General features: G+C 39.4%; 2 protein-coding genes and 1 long non-coding RNA gene across 4 annotated transcripts in view; 1 reads left to right on the plus strand and 2 right to left on the minus strand.

Annotated features, from left to right (window-relative positions):
- COMMD1 (copper metabolism domain containing 1) overlaps positions 1-1319 on the minus strand; it is a 183906-nt gene extending 182587 nt beyond the window's left edge. The window contains exon 1 of the mRNA XM_008699910.2: positions 1099-1319. Within this exon, the coding sequence (XP_008698132.1) occupies positions 1099-1275 (177 nt within the window). The 5' untranslated portion in view covers positions 1276-1319. The remainder of the gene's footprint in view (positions 1-1098) is intronic.
- A 436-nt stretch (positions 1320-1755) lies between these two features.
- Positions 1756-11174, minus strand: LOC103671305. Of its 2 annotated transcripts, none has more exons than XR_570828.2 (3): positions 11040-11174; positions 6000-6130; positions 1756-1855 (listed from the first exon to the last, which is right to left on the minus strand). It is a non-coding gene; the product is annotated as an uncharacterized LOC103671305 (long non-coding RNA). The 2 variants fall into 2 exon arrangements; XR_570829.2 differs by having other exon boundaries at positions 10917-11174.
- Positions 11175-11318: 144 nt separating this feature from the next.
- CCT4 (chaperonin containing TCP1 subunit 4) overlaps positions 11319-25106 on the plus strand; it is a 14234-nt gene continuing 446 nt past the window's right edge. The window contains exons 1-13 of the mRNA XM_008700459.2: positions 11319-11574; positions 14193-14245; positions 15214-15303; positions 16460-16568; positions 17172-17314; positions 18379-18500; positions 18939-19071; positions 20123-20262; positions 21898-21994; positions 22075-22185; positions 22280-22410; positions 22574-22808; positions 24990-25103. Of these exons, the coding sequence (XP_008698681.2) occupies positions 11448-11574; positions 14193-14245; positions 15214-15303; positions 16460-16568; positions 17172-17314; positions 18379-18500; positions 18939-19071; positions 20123-20262; positions 21898-21994; positions 22075-22185; positions 22280-22410; positions 22574-22808; positions 24990-25103 (1605 nt within the window). The 5' untranslated portion in view covers positions 11319-11447. The remainder of the gene's footprint in view (positions 11575-14192; positions 14246-15213; positions 15304-16459; positions 16569-17171; positions 17315-18378; positions 18501-18938; positions 19072-20122; positions 20263-21897; positions 21995-22074; positions 22186-22279; positions 22411-22573; positions 22809-24989; positions 25104-25106) is intronic.

The following is a 25106-nucleotide window of genomic DNA, read 5'->3' on the forward strand; positions in this document are numbered from 1 at the left end:
TTTTCCTGGATTCAAATCCTATAAGCAAAAGCAGTTGAAAAAAAGAACTGCCTCTTAAAGCCTAAGCAGTTTTGAAACAAACAGATGAAAAAAACATGAAATTTCAACACTGCCTTTAATTAAAGTGATTTTAGACTGACTAGACTTAGACTCCCTGAGCCTGTTTCCTAGTCTTTAATACGGGTGTCCGCCTAGTAGAGTTCCTAACACACAGAAGGTCCACAAAAATCGAAAATCATTTTTATTGTCTATCTCTAGAGTATACTTCGGCACTGGATTCATTCCTATGATAGCTCTCAGTCTGAAACAGTGTTGTTCAACGCCGCAGGTAACTACTGGTTACTTGAAATCTGGCTAGTAAAAAATGATATGTGCTTTAAGTGTAAAATACATACAATATTTCAAAGACTAGGTGAAAAAAATACAAAATACCTTATTAACATTTTGTATAACGATTACATGAAAAGAGATAATACTTTGGATACACTGGGTATCCAAAGAAATAAAATTAATTTCATCTGCTTCTTTTTCACTTTCTTAATGTGGCTTTTAGAAATTTTTAAATTATATGTTTACTCTCATTACATTTCTACTGGACAGGCTGGCTTATACCTTGACTTCAAGCTAGTAAATGCGCTCTCTTAACCATACCGTGCACTGCTTGACAGCGGTTCACTCCGGCGAGCCCACCCGCTATCTCAGCATACAGTGGCTCACTTTAACACTCCCCACTTCCAAAACCCGGGAAAGCTAGACTTCATAGATCTTTCATTTTTAATTTTAATCTGGAGCGCACAGACCCGCCGAAGCAACTCGAAATTGCTGCCCACACAACAACAGAGAAAAAGTTGAGGAAAAACCCAGAGTCCTCTCCGGTTCGTATCTGCTGCGGGGCTGGGAGCTTGGGCAGAAAGGGGTCACCCTTAAGAAAGTGAGAGGAGGCGATGGAGCGAGCGCCCCGGATCTGAAGGAACATATGTAGAGCCCACGGAGTCGAGGTATAAGGAGGACAGCCTTTTCACCTTTTGGGGAGCCCAATCTGAGGGCGGAGGGGAAGGGGTTGGGCTCCGCAGCCGCAGCTGCAGGGACGACCGGTACCTTAAGAATCCCCCTCATCTTCGCCAGAAAGGGGCGGAACTCCTCCAGCGACACCTCCGGATAGAGCTGGCTCCGCAGCAGCTCCTCCGTGATACCTTGGTGCCCATGGAAAGCTTCCTGGGCTAGGCCGCTCAGCAGCCCGCTCAGAGATTTGGAGCCCTCAAGCTCGCCCGCCATCGTCAGCGGCACCCCGCCTCCCAACAGCTGAGCGCGGCCCCCCGCTACGGCATCCGGGATGGGCCTAAATGGCTTGGGCAAAGGCGCACGGGACAAATTGCAGCGAAGTTCCACTAGAGGTCGGTATTGGCAGCTACCAGCTTGCTCCGCAAAACCCATCCCCTTAAGTTGCCTCCAGAGAGCTATCCATTCGTTCCAGAATCACTTAGGCTGATTCCCTTCATCACTCCAGGGCCTGCTGAAAGGAAAGATCACTTTGGTGGAGATCACTTGAGATGGGGAACTATCTTATGAAGGTGGCAGTTTAACTTTGGGATGGCTGTGTCTCATTCCTTGCCAATCCCTAACAATAGGATTGATCACTCATATCAATCTATCACTCATATCTAATCTCAGCTAATCATTACCGGTCCACCTTTTGTCCCAGAAAATTTAACTATCCCCTGGTAACATTATGTGCTTGCTAGGATTGTTACTTGCCTTTTTACGTTTATGTGTCATGTCTTTCCGGAGAGATCAGTGGCTCTGATCCAATGCTCCTTTCTATAACAAAGATTTTGCTAACACTTTCTTTACAACCCTGAAATGAAATGCACAGGTTAAATAACTTTCTACCCATATGATTTCAAAAAATCAATATATTATTCACCCATAAAAAGGAATGAGGTACTGATACGTGCTACAACATGGATGAATCTTAAAAACGTGCTAAGTGAAAGCAGACACAAAAGGTGAGATAATATATGATCCTATATACATGAAATGTCCAGAATAGATAAATCCATAGTAACAGGAAGATTTAATGGTTGCCAGGGACCTAGACGAAGGAGGGATGGATTAATGGGTACTGGATTTCTTTCAAGGGTATGAAAATGTTCTAGCATTAGCTAGTGGTATGGTTTCACAACTTTGTGAATACACTACACCCACAGAATTATACACTTTAAAAGATGAATTTCATAGTATGTGAATTATATTTCAATTTAAAAGTCAACATAATGACCTAATTAGAATAAAAATAAAAGGAAATTAATTTATAACATACGTATTTCAATGTGTAAGCATTGAGGCACAACCATACTAGGTGACTAGGAAACATACGGGATAGCCAAATGCCTGCAGCTTTATGTTGAACCTCATTTGACAAATACAAATTGACATGGGTATGCTGTATTGGTGATTCCAGAGAGAAAGAGAGCAGCTGCTACTGGTAACTTGATCTTCTGAAATGTAAACAAAGGTTGGTAATGTTCAGAACAAAAAACATTCTTTCCTCACTTTACCCAGTAACTGTAAACCAGGACTGTTCCGTGTATATTAAAGCCATGCTAAGAACATAAACACAATGGTAGAATGAGTTCCATTTCAGGCTCAGACAATAATAAACATCTAGGTTTTTCACCTAAGTGAATATCCCCCTGCATGGAAGGATATCTTATAAATCGGCCCCTGTCCAGTCTGGGCCATCCTTCCCTCTCCGTTGTTGTGACAACTGACATGCCCTCTCAAGGTAGTGCCACCTTGTTGCAGTGTTGAGAATCGCTTATCTAGACTGATTTAATTAATGTTTATCCAGTGTTTGCCTAAAGTCAAGAGGCATTCTTTATAATAGAAAAGATGTATTTCTTTGCCTAAAGGACTTAATGTTCTAAAAGGCAAATTCAGAGATGGTTTTACAGCTCCAAGAAAAGCAAACCTAAAGATAAATTATACATTGTGTTAAGTATGCCTAAAGGATTTGCAGAGAATGGTCAACATAAGGGGAAAAGGGTTGTGAGTGGAAACAGCACTATTAAGCACATGACTTCCAAATTACCTACCAGAAAGGCTGTACCGTGTATTTCCATGAAACCTCACTAACACTGACTGATATTATACTATATAATCTTTGCAATCTGATAGATGAGAAATAGTATCTTATTGTTCTCATTTTTATTTCTTAAACTTGAGAATGAATATTTTTTTATATATATTTATTGACTACTTGTATTTCTTCCTGTTTTCTTGACAATTCTCTATAGGGTTTCTGTCACTTCAGTGACTTCTATGAGCTCTTAAACATTGGGAATATTAATGATTTTCACCTATATTGAGATATTTTCCTCAGGTTTAGATGGTTGGACCTGTCAACCTGCATAGAAGAAGTCTGGAAGGGTATTCACCAACATGCTGTAGAGTGTCTCTCTGAATAAATGAGAATGGTTTTTTTGTTTGTTTTTGCTTTTAGAGAGGGAGAGAGGCCAGAAGGAGCGGGAGGGAGAGAATCCCAAGCAGGCTCCACACCCAGCACAGATCTCACAACCCTGAAATCATGACCTGAGCCGAAATCAAGAGTCAGATACTTAACCGACTGAGCCACCCAGGCGCCCTGAGAATGGTTTTCATTTGCTTCTTTCTGCTTACCTAATTTTTCTAAATGTCTACAGTGCACATGCAATACTATTGTAATAAAAGTTACATAATGAAAAGTTTAGTATGTTGTAAAATCAAAATCCTTTTAATAAAAAGCTTTAAAGAACATGTGTTCTACGTAACTGAGAAAAGCCATATACCTTACACAGTGTTTCTTGAAAGTTTTGATAACATAAAATGCTCAGAATCCAACAGAAGCCTCAGATACTAACCAAAAAATGTACACACCAAATGTAGCCCACAATATCTAAGGGTTACTTTACCTCTCTGAAGTCTTTCTATAAACCTACTTTTTTACTGGCCCTAAGAACTCCCTCTCAGCACTCCCAGGTCTAATTAAAACTCACAAGAAATAGATGACTCTTCTAGAAGCAGAGGGAACTACTGTACATCACTGCCACTGTTTAACTCTTATCCCATTGTATATAATACCTGGACATATCACTGCCTGCCCGAGTCTACAGCAAGTTCCAAAACACCAACATGATCAATAAAAGGAAACCATCCTGTACTACCAGGAGCTGCTATTGCCAATGCAGCTATTCAAGGTTGGTTAACAGCTGAAACGCCTTTCAAACAAAAGTATCAAAGCACGAAGTTTTATTTTATTAAATTTCAAAACACAATCTGTTTTGCAGATAACCTGGCATAGTCCCATTAAAAGGACTGCCTAAGCTGTGGCAACAGCAAAGAAAAAGACCCTGAAGCCTTGGGTCAAATGGAAAATACAAGCACCTAAAACAGCCTATTTTCCCAGAAAATAGGTTTCCATTCTAAGTTCCATTAAGCAACTGGTTACTTCTCTTAAACTACTCCTTTTATGGCTCACAGGCTATTTGATCCCAGGCCAGAAATAGGTGTTTTTGTAAGATTTTCCATTTCTGAAAATGTTAAAGTAAGAAATGTGGACTGAAATAACGTGCAAGCACAAGGGCCCAAAGTTTTGCAGTAAACGCTCCCTGCTCCCTGTCTCTACTCTACCTTTTCAAATTCCGTTTTAATTATCATTCACTCCACTCAGCCAGCCACTCAGCAGCTGTAAGTGGAGAGCTTTGTGCCATTCTGCTAGGCTCCAGGGGATACAGAAATGAACAAAACAGTCTCTATCCTAAAATCTTACATTCTGGTAAGGGAAAATGATATGTAAATGAAGGGCAGCAGAATATGCCACCCTAAAATATGCCACTTTGGCATAAGGATTATTTTGAGCTAAAAGCAATGAGAAGCAGATATAAGAAAAGCTTCTGGCCCTCCTATGTGCCTGAAAGCAGGACACAAATTTTCAAAGGTATCCTTCCTCTGTCTACCAGCAAAGAAGAGTTAATCCCAGGAGAGAACTTTAGACCCTTACCAATGAAGAAGGCATGGAATTAAAACTGTGTAACAGGGGCGTCTGGGTGGCACAGCAGTTAAGCGTCTGCCTTTGGCTCAGGGTGTGATCCCAGCGTTATGGGATTGAGCCCCACATCAGGCTCCTCCGCTATGAACCTGCTTCTTCCTCTCCCACTCCCCCTGCTTGTGTTCCCTCTCTCGCTGGCTGTCTCTATCTCTGTCAAATAAATAAATAAAATCTTAAAAAAAAAAAAACTGTGTAACAAATTTTACTCTTGTTTACTGGGCTTTTCCTAGTCATTACCCCATAACTGACTGGCCTTCCTGACCTTACTTTTTTGCTGAAGATGGCATATAAACTGGGGTTCTAAGCCATTGCTTTGAGTTACTCATTTTTCCCTGGGTATCTCACATGTATACGTGAGATATACATGTTAAGAAACTTCCGTTTTTCTCATTAATCTGTCTTTTGTTACAGGGGTCCTTGCCAAGAATTTACAAGAACAGAGGCAAAATTATTTTTCCTCCTTTACTTAAACAAATTATTAAAATACAAGGAACTAAGGATTACTACTACTAAGTACCTAGAAGTAACTATCAGATTTGGTAGTAGAAGAAAGAAAAATTGATTAACTCAGCTTATATAGGTCAGAGTAGCTTAATGGTGAATAGTGTTGAAGGAGGTAATCAAGAGGGTCAACATTAGTTGACCCATGAGCTGGATCCAGGCAATCAGAGGCTTCCGACCCCCTCCCATCCTTGGAATGTACATTCTGCCGAGTTTCCACAGTGGGAACTATTCCAAGGACATAGTCTGTAGAGAGTGAGGTGCTGTTGAGACCATCTGGTTGGTGTATGCGACTGAGCCCATTATGGCCTCTATATAAACTTTAAGATGATAGGTGCACAGATCTACTCATCTTGCAGCCACCCAAGACAAACCTTATTAAGTAAATTCCCTTCCTTATTAAAACTGTCACCTGCCAGTTTTGAGTGGTGTGCCTCTTTCTTCAGTCTCTCCTGTTCTCCATGATTTCAGATTTCACACAGGAAGCTCTGAGGTTGCAAACCAACAAATAACCAGACATGTTGCAGGGGAAACAGCATGTTCCTGTGTATGGAGACATGAAATAGAGTGGTATGTTGAAGTACACTATGAACCCATAGTGTAATAATGGGGTACAGGACATACTACACCAAAATATGGAATCTTGGCAGAGCAAATATGTGAAGAAACATGAGAACAAAACTTGAGAAATAACAGGTACAGGAAGAACTCCCTGATCTCCCCCTTCTTTCTGAAGTAGGTCAGAAGACTCTCATGCGAGAGTTACCCTTCTTAAGCATTATTATCTCCAAAGATGGAGGGATGCCAAGAGAAATCTGAACAAACAGGCCTTGCTGAGTTTTCCCAGTTTACAACCCTTAGCTCTTATCTTTTTGATCTATCACATTTTTTCCCACAACTTTGCACTCTTCATTAAATCTAGTATAAAGTTTAACCACTTTTTCAGGTCTTCTTGTCCTTATCAAGCCTTCCATGTCACATGAAACTTATATTAAATAAATGTGTATGCTTTTATCTTGTTAATCTGTCTTTTGTTACAGAGCCCCAGCCAAGAAGCTAGAAAAGCAGAAGGAAAAAGATATTTTTCCTCCCCTATAGTGGCATGAGTAGAAGGAGGAGCCTAGGGTAATAAATCTGGAAAGATAAACAGAGTCTGTGTCACAAAGATGGAGAATTTATACATAATGCTGACTTTTATTCTGCCTTTGCCTCAGGTCATGATCCCAGGGTCCTGGGATGGGTGGCATCCGGTTCCCTGCTCAGCAGAATGCCTGCTTTTCCCTCTCTCTCTCCTGCTCCCCCTGCTTGTGCTCTCCCTCTCTATCAAATAAATAAATCTTTAAAAAAAAAAAAAAGATGTATTTACTTATTTGAGAGCATGCACACACATGCAAGCTCACACAAATGGGGGGAGAGACAGAAGGAAAGAATCTTCAGCAGACTCCCCACTGAGCATGGAGCCCAACATGGGGCTTGATCCCAGGACCCAAGAGATCATGACCCATGAGATCATGACCTGAGCCTAAAGCTTAACCGACTGAGCCACCCAGGTGCCCCATCAGATTTGCGTTTTTAAAAGATTCCTCTGTATGGCAGGGTGGCGAATAAACTGAAGGAGCGGGAAGGCCAAGGCTAGACTCGCTGTAAGCAAACAGATGATGATGTGGGTCTGACCTAAGGAGTCCCACCTCGGGCTCACTGCTCAGTGGGGAGCCTGCTTCTCCCTCTGCCTGCCACCTCCCCTGCTTCTGGTCTCTCCATCTCTCTCTGTGACAAATAAATAAATAAAATCTTTAAAAAAGTAACTATTGGTAAATATTTCCTTATGTTTCCCTAAAAGATAAAGACATTTTTTAAAACCCATAACAAGTATTCACTTAAAATATAATTTTCTTAACAATTATAAATCCGTACTGAAACTTCTGTCTCACAAACTTCATATTTTTTAAGTGTCTGTCTGAATATTTAAGTACTTGATTAACCAGCAAGGAACAATTGGTTTTCTTCTCCCTTGCATAGTTTGTTATTGAGACCACCATTAAGCCCTATTTTACCAAGCCATATTGCTTGCATCATTCTTTTAATTTTTTTAAGTTTATTTACTTATTTAAGTAATCTCTACACTCAGTGTGGGGCTTGAACTCATGACCCCGAGATCAACAGTCATTCACTCCCCCGATTAAGCCAGCCATGCACCCCCATTCCTTTTTTTTTAAATCTGAAGTTTCTTTTAATCTATAGATTCCCCTTCCATTTTGTTTTTGTTTTTCTTTTCTTGCAACGTATTTGCAGGTCATTTATCCTAAAGAGTGTCCCACATTCTATGTTTGATTGTACCCTCATGGGGTATCATTTTTATTTTTTTTTAATTTTTTTAAAGACTTTATGTATTTATTTGACAGACAGAGACAACGAGAGAGGGAACACAAGCAGGGGGAGTGGGAGAGGGAGAAGCAGGGTCCCCGCTGAGCAGGGAGCCGGACTCGGGCTCAATCCCAGGACCCTGGGATCATGACCTCAGCTGAAGGCAGACACTTAACTGAGCCACCCAGATGCCCCCATGGGGTATCACTTTTAAAAATGATATTCTATCCTGTATGTCCTGTAAACCTGTAACTTAGATATTAGATCTAGGAACTTGATTAGATTCAGGTTCAATTCTTTTTTTCTTCCATTGGGAAGTATCTAATGTCTGCTTACCTCTCTTATGTTGTGCCCCACTTCTTTGACCCCCAAAATAAACAATCATTTATTTTGCCTACAAATTTGCAGTAATTAGTATTAGTTCATTTCTATTTTTAGATAGAAAATCTGGTTTACTTAATACAGGTCATGAAGCTTCTAAGTTTGCCAGCACCCTCTTTTGTTTTTTTTCTTCTTCCCATTTTCAGACATCTTTTCACTGGGAAGCTTACAAAGTGATAAAAATGTCAACTAGAAGTCTTTCGGGGAAAATTAGGAAAACCAAAGTGTATTTAAGGGAAACAGGCCTCTGCTTCATGTAATATTGCAAGGCAAACAAAAAAATGAATGATGCGAGCAATATGGCTTAGGAAAAATAGGGCTTAATGGTGGTCTCAATGGCATAAACGAATGTAATGGAGAAGAAAAATAGATTCTACATACTAACAATAAAAACCATCGTCTTTGGTATGAAAAATTAAGAGAGAACATATACACATCCCTCTCCCCTTTTTCAACCCCAACCAGAGCCTAGCTCAAGGTCTTGTTATTAGGGGCTTAGCAAGTGGTTCAGCATCCATCCTAGGGAAGACAACCCCCACCTGGATGAATGGCCCAATATTACCGTTTTATAAAACCTACTTTACAAATCATTAAAGAAATTCTATAAGGCTATTGCCAACCTCCTCACACATGCTTTGTGTCTGCTTGGATCTGAGAGGATTTTTTTCAGTATTTCCATCCTTCACTAGCAACGGTGCTTTGCATAGCATACAAAAGCTTGCACATTTTAATACTTAATGCAATCCCATTCTAATGGGGAATTAATGTATATTGACACTTTTAAGCAATCAAATTGTCAGCACTAATTTATTGGGTAAGTCAGGGGGGTAAAAAGTAATTCTGATTTTTCACAGAAAAAGAAAAACTATATTTAGAACTTGAAAACTTTAAGATAATTAAAGCAATTGTCTTACCCATGGGGGCTGTCCAAAAAAGCTAGTAATGGCATCTTCCAAATTCTGCTCTGTCTTTTATGGCTAATAGGTCTACTCCTTATATTAATAAAACTAGTAGATTCTAACTGGCCTTTAGAGATCATGTAATGTAATCCTACTATTATATAGGTAAGGAAAATGAGACCCAGAGAACTTAAGTGACTTGCCCAAGATCACATAGTTAATAAGTAGCAGAGTAGAACTGGAAGCCAGGATTTTGGATCCCCAAATTAACGCTATTTCCATCATCACACACTTGTTTCCATGATCGCACATCAGTTGTCTTAACAAGTAATCATAGGATATTTATGAGCTACATCAAAGAAGTGTGGTCCTTTTTTTTTTTTCAAGATTTTATTTATTTATTTGAGAGAGAGAGACAGCCAGCGAGAGAGGGAACACAAGCAGGGGGAGTGGGAGAGGAAGAAGCAGGCTCATAGCAGAGGAGCCTGATGTGGGGCTCAATCCAGAATGCCAGATCACGCCCTGAGCCAAAGGCAGACGCTTAACGACTGAGCCACCCAGGCACCCCACAGAAGTGTGGTCCTTTTAAAAGTGAAATGAGCTTGGTTTTGGCTTGGGTCATGATCTTGGGGGTCATAGGATGGAACCCCCTGTGGGCTCTGCACTCAGCAGGGATTCTGCTAGATTTTCTCTCTCCCTCTGCCCCTCCCTCTGCTCGCTCACGCACTCGGGCTCTCTCTCTAAAATAAGTAAATAAATCTTAAAAAAAAATAAAATAAAAGAGAAGTCAGCACCCGACGCACATGAGTTAAAGAGCACTTAGAAAAGTTCATCTTGGGGCGCCTGGGTGGCACAGCAGTTAAGCGTCTGCCTTCGGCTCAGGGCGTGATCCCGGCGTTATGGGATCGAGCCCCACATCAGGCTCCTCTGCTATGAGCCTGCTTCTTCCTCTCCCACTCCTCGTGCTTGTGTTCCCTCTCTCGCTGGCTGTCTCTATCTCTGTCAAATAAATAAATTAAATCTTTAATAAAAAAAAGAAAGAAAGAAAAGTTCATCTTCTAGTGCTAATTTCCTCAAGCCGTGTAAAAGCACAGGATTAAGTACTTCGAACATATCCCAGACATCTCTGCCTTATGAGCGCTTAATATTTATTTGTGAAAGAACATTGAACGAACTTAACATACATGAACTTCCATAATAAAAACAGTTGGTAACAGGAGCCCAGCAGTTCAGCTCATGACCTGGGAAGTCGTTGCTCTGTATGGAAATACGGTTTCAATCTACTTAAAGGTTTATCTTGGGCTTCAGTTCTCTTTGTGTTTCGGTTACCTTATCTACTAAAAATAATAATAATAACGGCGCCCACTTCATAGAATGATTGTGAAGGTTAAATGAGATAAAACGTCTAAAGCGTTTAGCAATGCACCTAGCACATAACTCAACTAAATGACCGTAACTAAAAAGCTTAGGCTCCCTGTGAGTGGCTTATGTTATGTATTAAGAAACTAGTATACAACGAGGGCGTTGTATCAGACAGGCAGTCCTGGTTTGGCAGGCAATCATAGCTTCAAAACTAGTAAAATTCTCTGGACTTGAACGAGGATGTATTTAAATCTCTAACTACCACTCAGTATCAATCAATAGGAGACATTCAACACTAACGCCAAATGAGAACACACACCCACCCCAAACCTCTCTCTTCCACCTCTTTCAAAATGAACAAAACTGAACAGAATACAACGCTAAGCGGCCCAGCAAAAACCGGCTCAGCCACGCCCGTTCAGGAGTAATCCGAGAACCCACAACACCTCGTAGACGCGTCGGGTTTGAATTAACGGAAGGGACCTCACGGCCGAGGACAGTGCAGTGGGCGATGTGGGTGCCCAACACCCGCCTTTAAAATCATGGGTTGTTCTGTCTGCCTCGCAAGCGTCCTCCCCCAGCGCGCCTCCACCCCGGGGCCGGGGCCAACACTCCCAGTGAACCCCCAGCTCCCTGCTACAGCTACCTCAACCGGCGCGCGGCGGGCAGCCTGCTACGTCATGTCAGCGCCGCGCCGCTTGGCAGGCCCCCTCTCCACCCCCTCCTCCCGCCGCCCGCGCTGCTTTCTGGAAGCTTCGTGAAGGCGGTGGGCACCTTCCGTTACTTCCCGTGGCCGGCTGGAATCCGGGTCCATCCGTCCTTCCCGAGCCAACGCAGACCCAGCTAAGTTTGCCATGCCCGAGAACGCGGCACCCCGAAGTGGGGCGCCCGCCGGAGGTGCCGGCGGCCGCAGCAAAAGCGCCTATCAGGATCGTGACAAGCCGGCCCAGATCCGCTTCAGCAACATCTCCGCGGCCAAAGGTATCGCTCCCTGAGTCTGACCCGAGACCGTGCGGGGTCGAGCTCGGTCGAGCTCTGTACTCGCATTCTGAACTTAGGTGGTTAAAGCTCATTTTCTGTTACTTGAGAAGATTTTGTCCTTCCAGGGATAGCAGCCCTGTGGAGGGAACTTGACTGTTTTCTGCCGGTAATTCCCAACGCCAAGTATGGAGACCTTTGGGTTGGCCCTATTCTGGGTCTTAGACGCCCGTCATTTTTCATCCTCGGTCGCTCATCACGCTTCGGGAGAAAGATGCTGAGGACCGCACGTAGCGGTCCCATGGGATCCGACACCTGAGCACTGTCGCTTATCTGCTTATTGGTTCCACTGGTAGAATGTTGTTTGCAGAATACATTTTAGTTTTTGAGTGTTCTTAGAAAAATATCATTTAAAGAAGCTCTCGGCGCAGCTAATGAAATGAGTTGGGTAAACCTCGCGCTTACGTTGGGGCGGGGCCCTTTGTATTGGGCTGTGGGGAAGACTCACCCGTCTTGATCGGCCATATGGAAAGCTAGGTTGTGCTTTCATGTTCTCCCTGCATGTGCAACCAAACACAAGCAAGTCTAGGGATACGGACGATTTATTGGTGGTTCGTTTTTTTGTAGAATAGTTTGGTGTATGATAGAAATGAAAACCTAATTACCATTCTCTGTTACCATTACTGAGTGGCTTTGTGACCTTCGGACTTTCAGCTAACGTTTCCTCAACCATAAAATTGAGGAAAGTGTTAGCTTTGGGTGGGGGGGGGTTGGGAGAATTAAGAGTAGTTGAGACAGAAGAGTCTGGAAGGAAAAATGAGGACGAAGGCTTAGAGATCTTAGCTGATGAGTATTGAAATACAGTGAGTATTTTATTACAGTTAGAGAATAAAGTGCAAGAAGACATGAGAGGTGAGATTGGAAGGGTAGGATGGGGCCAAATCTTGAAGGTCCTGGTGAGCAGAGGCCACGTGAAATTATCTGTGAACCTGACCTATTTAAATGAGAACTCAGAACAAAGGGGCACAACTAGTCTTTCCAAGTCAGACAAAACCTAGCAAACTTGATAAAGAAAAGTTGCTTTAGTTTAGGTGCATTTTCAGTTTAATTCAGGGATCCAGTTTTTTATTTAGACGTTATCCCCAAAAAGTGCCCCCCCAAAATCGGTTGATCGTGTAAAAACCATATACACACAGAAAAGCAGTATTAGTTCTAGTACTCTTCACGAGTCCTTTAACAGACCCTTCTGTGTGCCACACAGTATCTTAAACATCAGACACTTTTGGATATGTAAGCAGTCTAAAATCTTTTATTTTTTGGATAGGGTGTGTTTTCCTAACTACTTCATGTAGATGAATGTGAAGGCATTCTTAAAGTGAATTGGTCTGCTTGTAGAATCATGGCCCTGTCGGTCCACTGAAATCACCTGAAAGCATAATATTGACTGGATAATTAGGAATAGCAGTCCAAAACTATGAAACAATTAAATAGTAAATAATTTTTAATTACAGCAATTTTTTTTTCCTTAAGATCTTTTTGTATGATTTACTTAGTAAAGGGGGAAGTATACTGGTTGTGGAGTATACAATGATTGGGGCACAGTCTCAGCCCTGTGTATATGGGGTGAGGTGGTATGTGAGGAAGAGGAAGGTCTAGTTATTTGTCCTGGGCTTCTTAAAGAAAAGGGGATTTGACTTGAGTGTTCATCAAATCCAGTTTCCCTTAACTGGACCAATAAAACAGAACCAGTCTTAGGGAAGTTAATAAGAATACGTGACTTTGGAATGGTAGATTGTATATCCAAAGATGTTTCATAATGTACCAGTGATGACTGAAAGCTAGGGTTTTTGTTTGGGTTAAGGTTTGGGGTTTTTGTTTTGGTTTATTTGGTGGCAGGGTGGAGGGTGTCCAAGGGTGTTTTACTGTGGGCCATCTTTGTACCAGCTTCACATTGGTGGACAAGTCTATGCCTTCAAAAGTTACACTCTATAATTAGGGGAGACAGAATAGACAAATGAGGGGAATTATATAGTAGCAAATCTTGCCTCTCCTGTTGCTGCTTGTGTTCTTTTAAGCAATGAAGAAAAGAACGCAGTCTCCATTCTGAGCTCATAACTACTTACTTATTGTGCTTACTTTGATATTTAAAGGAAGATTAGGTAAATCCTCAAAATTTATTCTACCATAGGCAGGGCACAGATATTATGTACAGTGGGGCGCCTGGGTGGCACAGCGGTTAAGCGTCTGCCTTCGGCTCAGGGCGTGATCCCGGTGTTATGGGATCGAGCCCCACATCAGGCTCCTCTGATGTGAGCCTGCTTCTTCCTCTCCCACTCCCCCTGCTTGTGTTCCCTCTCTCGCTGGCTGTCTCTATCTCATAAATAAATTAAAAAAAAAAAAAGATATTATGTACAGTGACTTTAACAACAAAAGGTGAAGTGTCATACCATTAAAGGAATAAATTTTTGTGTTTCCAGTGGATTATTATTAGACAATGAATTTTCTTTAATGGACGCAGTAAATAGTTGTACACCATATCCTAATAAGGACAGATGATTATTTGAGAGGAGAAATACTTTGCTTTTTTTAAAGGGGTCTTGATTTCTTCCTTCTGTTTACAGCTGTTGCTGATGCTATTAGAACAAGCCTTGGACCAAAAGGAATGGATAAAATGGTAAAAAACCGAATTATTCATTACATACGAGTGCTACTGTCCGCACTGCAGAATCTCGGTAGAGGGTTAAGGTAGTGCTGCTTAAAGAGTAAAAAATGTTATACTTTGAGAGTTTAAAAGAATAATAGATTTGGGGGGGGGGTGAACAGGACTTAAATATAATTCATATTTTTTTTAATGATTTTTAAACAATGAAAGTACATAAAAGTAGTTACCTTTTGTGTTGTTACATGGAAAGTAGATTAAGGCTATAGGTAAACGCTTGAGTTTGGTGTTCTTATTGATACAACTGTGAACCAACATGGGTCTGTAGAATTTCACTTGTTCTTCTAGTGTGATTGACTGGTAGCATAAAACATTCCAGTGCATTCCAGTAACTTTTGAGAAATACACCCTCAAAATCAGTGCTAGTTAACATCCAGATGAGAGAGAAAGAATATGAAGGATTGTCTGGATGATACACAAATTATTATTCCCTCTAGATATTTTAAAATCTGTCCCTGCTAGTAATGCTGTTTACCCTTTGTGGAAAATACTAAGACGTAAGTTCCCATATTGACTGGAAGAATTGCATTCACTATGTTTCTGGTGCTTTTTTGGAGATCCATGGTAATCATTTATTATGGAAATGAACCCAATAATGTTAGTAATTCTTCATGGTGTTATTTCTGCGTTGTGTTGTATTTGCGTGTCTAGATTTCCTTCACTTTCAAACAAATGAAAAAATAGCTGGAGTAAAGCCAAGTATTTGCACTTGTAAAGCTAGACTGTTGCTGCATATTTCTTATGTCATTAATATTAATGTAAGGGAAGAGAATTTGAAATTAAGCACAGTTATAAGCTGTGCAAACATAAACTAACTTCTCTACTAAGAAGCTTTAAAATTAGTAGAGCTTTTAGGGTGTCATAATGCTGAGTAAAGAACAATTTTTGAAATACAGGTTTTTTTAAAAAACGTAACTTTACAGATTCAAGATGGAAAAGGCGATGTGACCATTACAAATGATGGAGCCACCATTCTGAAACAAATGCAGGTGTTACATCCAGCAGCCAGAATGGTAAGTATAATTTTAGATGAGGTTGTTTTCTTTTTTTAAGTGTATTGCTTGATATTTATAAACAATTAAATTTGTTTTATTTGATCACATTGTATTATTTAAGCACTGTGAATTCTTTTTCTCTGTGTTAAACAGGCATGTTTTTAGGATACGTTGTGTGCCTAACTAACATTGTGCTCTTCAGTGCAGGGTTGTAATAAAACATGAATCTCCTTGTCCACAGGAATGTGCTGTATAGTTGAGGAAGAAGAAGATAAAAATATGAAATGGCTTAAATTATTAGTTCAGTGGGTGTCAGTTGGAAGAGAGCAATGTAATCTTAATTGTGTGCAAAATCACGTGTCTACACTTAAACACTGGGGTTTATTAAAAACAATTACCATTTCAGCTAAGTGTGACGATGAGTCCAGTATCAAGTGAGAAGTCACCATATCTGCAAAAAGAAATTCCTGTCAAAAAGTTATGTTTGATTATGTAAAGATGATTTTTGAAATGAATCAGTTTATGCTTATACAGGGTCAATTCAGATAAATTTCCAAGGGACTCCAAACTGACACTTCTCTCTTACAGAATGCCCCATTTTTTAGCTTCCAAGTTTATAGGGTACCTGTGGTGCAACATCATTTATACTTTCTGACAGGAACTTTTAATAGCTGGGAAGAAAAAAATGTATAACCCATAGTCTGAACCAGAAGCCATAACATAGATTTTTATAGAGAGTATATGAGCAGAATTTTGTGTCACAAATACATCAGTCACTTTAAAATGACACTCAAAAATAAATAAAATGAAACCCAAGAATTCAAGAATTATATTGAATCTTACAGTGTTGATAATAAGCAAATTTTTTTTTATTTTTTTTTAAAGATTTTATTTATTTGACAGAGATAGAGACAGCCAGTGAGAGAGGGAACACAAGCAGGGGGAGTGGGAGAGGAAGAAGCAGGCTCACTGCGGAGGAGCCTGATGTGGGGCTCGATCCCACAACGCCAGGATCACGCCCTGAGCCCAAGGCAGACGCTTAACCGCTGTGCCACCCAGGCGCCCCATAAGCAAATTTTTTTTGACACTGATACAAAGGCCTTTCATTTTATATCTCATGTTACTGGGTCCTCATGTTTCTCACTGAGCAACTTAGCATGTTCTGTTTACTTAGCTGGTGGAGCTGTCTAAGGCACAAGATATAGAAGCAGGAGATGGCACCACATCAGTGGTCATCATTGCTGGCTCTCTCTTAGATTCCTGTACCAAGCTTCTTCAGAAAGGTAGGTAGGACATAGGACATGTTTTATTACTAAATAAAGGCCAAAAGTTATTAAGTAATAGATTTGATATTTCATTTGGAATAACTGATTTTATTAGGAATTTTTAGGTTAAATTTTGATGTGTTTATCATACAAATAAGAAAATTTTTTCTGTTTCTTTTCTTTATCTGTCCCCTCCCCCCGCCCCATCAGGCTTCATTTTGAATGGAACTTGATGAAATTTTACTTTTCTAAAATAAGTTGTGGTGGTGCTAATCTTAGGCTGTAGTTGAGAATGGTGATTTGGGAGAGGTAGTATGGGTTCTTGTTGTGGTAAATAGTGATTAACCATAGTGGAGACTTTGCAGTCACTTACTCTATTTCTTACCTAGATTTTTGGTGTTTTGAAAAGTATAAATATCAAGAGCGCAGAATTGATTGTTCTAAATTAATGGAAATAAATTATTATCCATAATAGTAGTTAAGGTTGTTCAAGCTATTTTATTTATAACTGAAGCCTAAGTTAATTTAGATCATTTAAAAATTATGGCTACTTAGAAATTATAATGAATAATGTCATGTGTAGTTTATGTGTTACAATAACTAAATTTTAACAAACGACAGGGATTCATCCGACCATCATTTCTGAGTCATTCCAGAAGGCTTTGGAAAAGGGTATAGAAATCTTGACTGACATGTCTCGACCTGTGGAACTAAGTGACAGAGAAACTTTATTAAATAGTGCTACCACTTCACTGAACTCTAAGGTGAGACCAGTATTCAGGGATCATTGTAAAATTACTTTTTAAAGCTTGTTAAGAATTATAACTCTTAGGTTGTGATTTTTGATGCTATACAGTTCATAAATGTTAGGTCTGGAGTGTCTAAGTAAGTGAGGTAATTTGTATAACTGAATTAGTTCACGTCAAATTTCTTCCTTCAGGGCTGTCAAGTAAACTGTATGCCCATTTTACTGATGGGAAAATAGATCTAATGAAGTTAAGTAATTAATCTAAAACCTATCAGTAAGGGTTAAGTGGAGATTGGCACCCAGGACAGGTTTGCCCATCCATGGTTCCTCTTAACTAATAATGCTGCTTTTCTTAGTTTTCAAATTTAAAGCATTGATTTTTAAAAAATTTTTTGCAAACTTAATGTTCTTGTTTTCTCTCATGTCCTGTGTCACCCCTCCCCATTTTTTTCATCAGCATTATATTAATATATTCATCATCTTTCAGTGTTACATGGATAGTGTTAGTGACATAGATGATATTGATAATCTAATATAGACAGAATAGTGGGGTTAACAAGCATTGATCATAGAGTCTAGACTGCTTGGGTTTAGTACTGGGCTCATCACTTGACTAAGCTCTGTGGTTCTTTGAATTTCTTCATCTGAAGATTGAACGGTTATGTAAATGTGTAAAGGGCTAATAAGACCACTGTCTCGCATACAGTAAGTGCTTAGTGTTAGTCACTAGTTATTTCTATTAGCCCATCAGTATTAGGGGTGCACATATATAGCATTTGCTCACAAAATCATTTTAGATAAGAAACATCTACATATAATTTGATTTTTGGATTTTCTATAGAATTAGTATCTAGGCAGTCCTTTCTATTAGGTTAATAAAATAGGAAAGAAGCCTACATATTTTGTGCCCTTGGTGACTGATACCCTGAGTGGAGAAGACAGTTTGTATGGAATGTTTTCTCATGTTCCCACTCTCCCCATCACCCCAAAAAAGTGGTTAAGATTACTTCTTGAAGATCTTTGTCATTAAACAACTAGGATTTTTTCTATTGTGAAACTGACTTATTTTTTTAATTCTAGGTTGTCTCTCAGTATTCAAGTCTGCTTTCTCCAATGAGTGTAAATGCAGTGATGAAAGTGATTGACCCAGCCACCGCTACTAGTGTAGATCTTAGAGACATTAAAATTGTTAAGAAACTTGGGTAAGCATTTCTAATTATAATTTTAATAAAAATTAATCTAAAGGGACGCCTGGGTGGCTCCGTCCATTAGGTGTCTGCCTTTAGCTCAGGTCATGATCCCCGGGTCCTGGGATTGAGTCCTGCATAAGGCTCCCTGCTTAGGGAGGAGCCTGCCGCTCCCCCTGCCTGTGAGCTCTCTGTCTCTGACAAATAAATAAAGAAATCTTATTTAAAAATTAATCTAAGAACTTGTATTAACGTGGGAATCTCAAGAATTTGTTTATATTCCATTATGATGGCTAGGTGGTAGTGTGATCAAAGAAGTTCAGGAATTGGGGCACTAATAAATGTGAGACTGACTCACATTTTATTGGACAGATGATTTTTAATGTTAGCAACCTATTAAACTCACAGATTTCCACCCTCTGTTAACTGTCTCCTTGTTTTCTTTTTTCTTAGTGGGACAATTGATGATTGTGAGCTGGTGGAAGGGCTGGTACTTACTCAAAAGGTGGCAAATTCTGGCATAACCAGAGTTGAAAAGGCTAAAATCGGGCTTATTCAGTTTTGCTTATCTGCTCCCAAAACAGATGTAAGTAAAACCAAATGAAATTGGTTCCTTGTTTGTGTGTGTAGCTTTCTCATAGCTCGGACCTTTGTGTTCAATATTATAAAAACAGAAGATAGTGATACTAGTGGTAAAGATCATAGATTTCAAAAGAATTAGTAAGATTGAGACAAAAGTAGAAATTGTTGGATGCCAGATTTGACAAATCTATGGCTTCAGTAGTCTGTCACTGAAATTGAGTATTGGCTTCATAGATGAAGGCAAATAACAGTAGGGGCACTGAGTATGAAATAATAAAAATACGTTATTTAAAAGTTGCAGTGTAAGTGGAATTTTCAGTTTCTTTGTAGGTTTTTGAGAAACCTCCATCATATAGCAGCAGGCAGATCTTTTGTCCTACATTTGCACAAATGAAAGTTGAAACCAGCTTACTATTTATACTCTAAAGAAATGTTTTTAAAGGTATTTTCATATATTTTATTCGGTAAGTGTTATTTCCAAAAAGGAGTGGTTGATCTTATCACTTTGCTCAGATTTGCTCTCCTTTTACATTGTATTGGCGTACAGGTTTCCTGTTGAGTCATGTGTTTCCCAAAAGTTCAACCCATAGAAAAAATAATGCTGTTTTATTCATCTTTGATTAACAAGATTTGTCCCTGGTACCTCCTTTCAGCATACCAGTTTTTATAACAAGCCATAGAGTTAAAAGGATGCAACTGAAATTATTTCAGTAATGCATATATTTGTGTGAAGGAAATTGACATATTCAAGAACTAGGATAACCATTTTATAATTACCAAAAATGTGCTCGTAAAGAAATATAAATCAGACAGCAAGGTGTATAGGTGAAAGTTAAAGACCTGAGTTAAGATTGGTGTATATTCATTTTCCTAGACCTTTTCTATGTATGCCTCTATAATTTATTAGATATGATTTTGGTTGAATTTACATGCTACATAATACTTTCATTAAAAGTCTGTCCTTTTCACTTAAAAACTCTTGAAATGAAAAAAAAAATACCACAAAACTCTTAATGCAACTTATTAGTGGGATTTTTTTTTTTCTCTCTCAACAGATGGATAATCAAATAGTAGTTTCTGACTATGTCCAGATGGACCGTGTGCTGCGGGAGGAGAGAGCCTATATTCTCAATTTAGTGAAGCAAATTAAAAAAACAGGATGTAATGTCCTTCTCATACAGAAGTCTATTCTGAGGTATGGGGCTATTTATTTTGTTCACCTTTTAATGACTAATTTGGATCCTCTAGCAATTTTTTAAGAAACATTTGGAGTGGGTAGAAATCTAGAATGGATCTCCATTTTTGGACATCATTGTATTCTGATAAATCTGCTAGAGTGAGTTCTCTTCCCATTGTGATGATTTAAATGTGCAGGATATACAGTTGACCCTTGAACAACTCAGGTTGAACTGTGTGGGTCCACTTACATGTGGATTTATTTTTATAGTACAGTACTATGAATGTATTTTACTCATGGTTTTTAGGTTATATTTATTTAAATAATCTCTCCACCCAAATTAGGGCTCCAACTCATGACCCTGAGATCGAGAGTTGCATATTCTAGGGGCGCCTGGGTGGCTCAGTTGTTAAGCATCTGCCTTCGGCTCAGGTCATGATCCCAGGGTCCTGGGATCAAGCCCTGAATCAGGCTTCCTGCTCAGTGGGAAGCCTGCTTCTCCCTCTCCCACTCCCCCTGCTTGTGTTCCCTCTCTCTTTGTGTCTCTCTCTGTCCAATAAATAAATAAAATCTTTTTTAAAAAAATTTGCATATTCTTCCAAGTAAGCCAGCCAGGCCTCCCTCCTCTTGGTTTTCTTAACGTTTTCTTTTCTCTAGCTTTATTATAAGAATACAGCATAAAATACATGTAACATACAAAATACTGGATAACTATGTTATCAGTGAGGCTTTGGTCAGCAGGTTATTAGTCAAGTTTTTGGGAAGTCAAAAATCGTATGCGTGTTTTTGGCTGGAGAGTGCCCCTAACTCAAGCATTGTTCCAGAGTCAACTGTATGTTCTTTCTAGACCAAGATCCTATATATCAAACAAATGGAATGCTTTGTTTTTGAAAAGGTAAGTTTGGTCTAGAATTGATGAGCTAGCTGAAGGAGGCATTTATTTAAAGGTCCATGAAATTGCTTGCTTGAAATTTAGAAGTTCTTTTGAGGGGAATGTAGTTCATGGATCAGAAGAATTTTCCAAAGTTTGAACTGATCCCTTTTTTTTCATTCAGTGTTTTCTTCTAGTAAGTAGACACATTCCCTTGTATTCTGGTAGTATTAGGCCAGAAAGTACTGTGGGCGATTATTTTATGTAGAAACCTGAATGAAGAGTTTGATTACCTGGTTCTCCTACTAAGTCACTTTGTAGGTAGTGACCCTAAGTAAACTTCTCAATTTAATTAGCTTATCTGTAGCACAGGGATAGTAATATCTACCCTTCCAGTGTCACAGGGTTGTCAGGAGGTTTGTTCCAGATAAATTGTGAGAAAGTGTAAATTCGTGGAGTCTTGAATTGATTATACTTCTAAATTCATGAAATATCAATAAAGTTTTAATTATCAAAGATAAACTAATAAAAACTATGACAATAATTTTTATTGTGTCCTTTACAAATAGTGTTGCTGGGGTGCATTTTAATATTATCCGTTGGAAATCCTTAAGGAGTTTTGAGCTCATAAACTTGGTCAACTAAATTTAAAGTGTCTTCCTCTACAGATAATTTGAGTTATTTATCATTTAAACAATAATAAAATGAAAAGCTTAAAAAGTAGTTGAACAGCAAATTTTTTTTATTCTATCATTGACCTAATCACTGATTTTGTATTTTAGAGATGCTCTTAGTGATCTTGCATTACATTTTCTGAACAAAATGAAGATTATGGTGGTTAAGGATATTGAAAGAGAAGACATTGAATTCATTTGTAAGGTAAAATATTCCTATCTTCTGTGTGAGAATATCCAATAATCAAATGTTGTCTTAATCTGTGGGTTTGATATTTTTCCCAGACAATTGGAACCAAGCCAGTTGCTCATATTGACCAATTCACTGCTGACATGCTGGGATCAGCTGAGTTAGCTGAGGAGGTCAATTTAAATGGTTCTGGCAAACTGCTCAAGGTAACAGTATTGTAATACAGCTTTTATTTACCTGGGTTATTTGTTTGTTTTAACCCTTATTTCAAATACCTAATTTGGAGTCTGTTTACTAAAGATTACAGGCTGTACAAGTCCTGGAAAAACAGTTACAATTGTTGTTCGTGGATCTAACAAATTGGTGATTGAGGAAGCCGAGCGCTCCATTCATGATGCCCTATGTGTTATTCGCTGTTTAGTGAAGAAGAGGTAATATAAGTTACCAAGTAACATTTTGAACATTAAAATTTCTATGCTTTGACTATTTTTATTATTTATTTATACCTTATTTATTATAAGGTATATTTAGTAAGTTATTAAAAATAGCTTTCTGTTGAATAAAATAAGTTTAAAATGTATTTGTGAATTTCAGAGCTCTTATTGCAGGAGGTGGTGCTCCAGAGATAGAATTGGCTCTGCGGTTAACTGAATATTCACGAACATTGAGTGGCATGGAATCCTACTGCGTTCGTGCTTTTGCAGATGCTATGGAAGTCATTCCATCTACACTAGCTGAAAATGCTGGCCTGAATCCCATTTCTACAGTAACAGAACTGAGAAACCGGCATGCCCAAGGAGAAAAAACTACTGGCATTAATGTCCGAAAGGTAATAATTTAGTCTTCAATTATTGCAGAAATGAAAATGTTAAAAACTTCATAATTGTTGAATGAAAAGCTTTTTTTTTTTTTTTTTTGGTGGGCAGCGAAGTAAGATTTATTGAGCTTTAGTAAAGTTTATTGAACGGTAGAGTACAAAGCTCCCAAAGAGAGAGGGGACCCGAAAGGTTGCCCACATGAAAAGCTTCTTAATTAAAAGTAATCTTGGAGGGGGGCATCTGGGTGGCTCAGTTAATTAAACGTCTGACTCCTGATTTTGGCTCAGGTCATGATATCAGGGTCACGGGATCCAGCCCTGTGTTGGACTCCCAGCTCAGTGGGGAGTTTGCTCTCCCTCTGCCCCTATGCCCCTATGCCCCGTGCTTGCTCGCTCAAATAAATAAAATTTTTTTTTAAAGTAATCTTGGGTTTAGGGGTGCCTGGCTGGCTCAGTCAGAAGAGTGTATGACTCTTAACCTCCAGGTCGTGAATTTAAAGTCCCACATTAGGTGTAGAGATTACCTTAAAAAAAAAAGGTAATCTCGGATCCAAATAAGAGAACTGCAGGTTAACTAATTTATGCCATTAAGAATGAAGAGGTCTTAAGTGAAAAGTATTATTTGTTCATTACTGTGCTACCTATTGATTGTGTAACTCTTAGTGAGTTACTTAGTCTGTGCTTCAGTTTACTCAGTGTAAAAACAGGGACAATTAATAGTTCCCTCAAATGCCTGCTGTGAGGATTAAATGTTATTACCAGCTAGAAGGCTCTTGCTAAGTTGCCTGGCATAGAGTAAACATTACATAAATATTATTAATCATTGTTGCTGTTGTGGCCAGTAGCATAGTATAGTTGTGTAGGGTAAACACGTACAACAGTAATAATCTCCCCTATTGTATTAGTGCTTTATTAATGTCTCCTTTTATTAAAGAGACAAATAATACATAATGGAAAATAACTGACAATCCAAGGTAATATTTTTTGAATGATACACAACTCCAAAGGAACGGCATTTCCTGGTTTGGGAAAGCTTTATGAAGGTGCAGCTTTGATTGGTAAGGGACCAGGAAATTTCACGTGGGGAAACAAAAAAACAAAGCCCTTTTATAGGTGAAAGGAACCAAGAAATTACTCGTTTTGGGGGCGCCTGGGTGGCACAGCGGTTAAGCGTCTGCCTTCGGCTCAGGGCGTGATCCCGGCGATCTGGGATCGAGCCCCACATCAGGCTCCTCTGCTGTGAGCCTGTTTCTTCCTCTCCAACTCCCCCTGCTTGTGTTCCCTCTCTCGCTGGCTGTCTCTATCTCTGTCAAATAAATAAAATCTTAAAAAAAAAAAAAAAAATTACTCGTTTTGTGTAGAGGGCTTATGTTGGTAATACATAGTGGACTTTAAGGTTGGAAAGCTCCCCTAAGAGCTAGAATGAGGAGACCTTTGAGTATTGGGGCAGTTATGGGGGAGGTTTTTTTGTTTTTATTCCAGTAGTTGGGAGCTACTGTTTTTTTAACCAAGAGGCTAAGATGATGAAAAAGTATTTTGAGGAGGGAAGACTGGAGGCATGGTTGCCTGTTATGGCCATCACTGACAGTGCACAAACAACTTGAAGGTGGGATCTGAGAGAGATCGAAAGGCAGGGCCGACCAGATTGGCCATATTCAGAATTAGGGTCCAGGGATGATTTGAGCATTAAAGATCTTTTTAAAAAAAAATTTTTTTTTTTAAGAGTTTATTTATTTGACAGAGACAGATGGCCAGCGAGAGAGAAGACAAGCAGGGGGAGTGGGAGAGGAAGAAGCAGGCTCCCAGTGGAGGAGCCTAATGTGGGGCTCAATCCCGGAACGCTGGGATCACGCCTTGAGCCGAAGGCAGACGCTTAACGACTGCGCCACCTAGGCGCCCCAAAATCTTAAAATTTTTAATTAGTGTGATTACCTAATTTTTGCCTGGGTATTTTTAGGTTAAAGATAATTAGGAGTTGTTTTGGGGTTAGGATTGGGTAAATCTAACAATTCCGTTTTTCAGATTTTAGTTAAATAGAACCTATGATATGGAGAAGAGCTTAGTAGAGCGTATTTTACTTTTGACTAGAACAAGGGAAAACTAGGTTCGAAAGGTCTTGTGTCATACTGGCAACAGTGTAGTTGGTGAGGTGTGTAATTACAGATACTAAAAGCAATTTGTGCTCTTTGGCAGGGTGGTATTTCCAACATTTTGGAGGAACTGGTTGTCCAGCCTTTGTTGGTTTCAGTCAGTGCACTGACTCTAGCAACTGAAACCGTTCGGAGCATTCTGAAAATTGACGATGTGGTA

This window comes from Ursus maritimus, unplaced genomic scaffold (assembly GCF_017311325.1).
Source record: "Ursus maritimus isolate PB19 unplaced genomic scaffold, ASM1731132v1 scaffold_6, whole genome shotgun sequence".
NCBI lineage: Eukaryota > Metazoa > Chordata > Mammalia > Carnivora > Ursidae > Ursus > Ursus maritimus.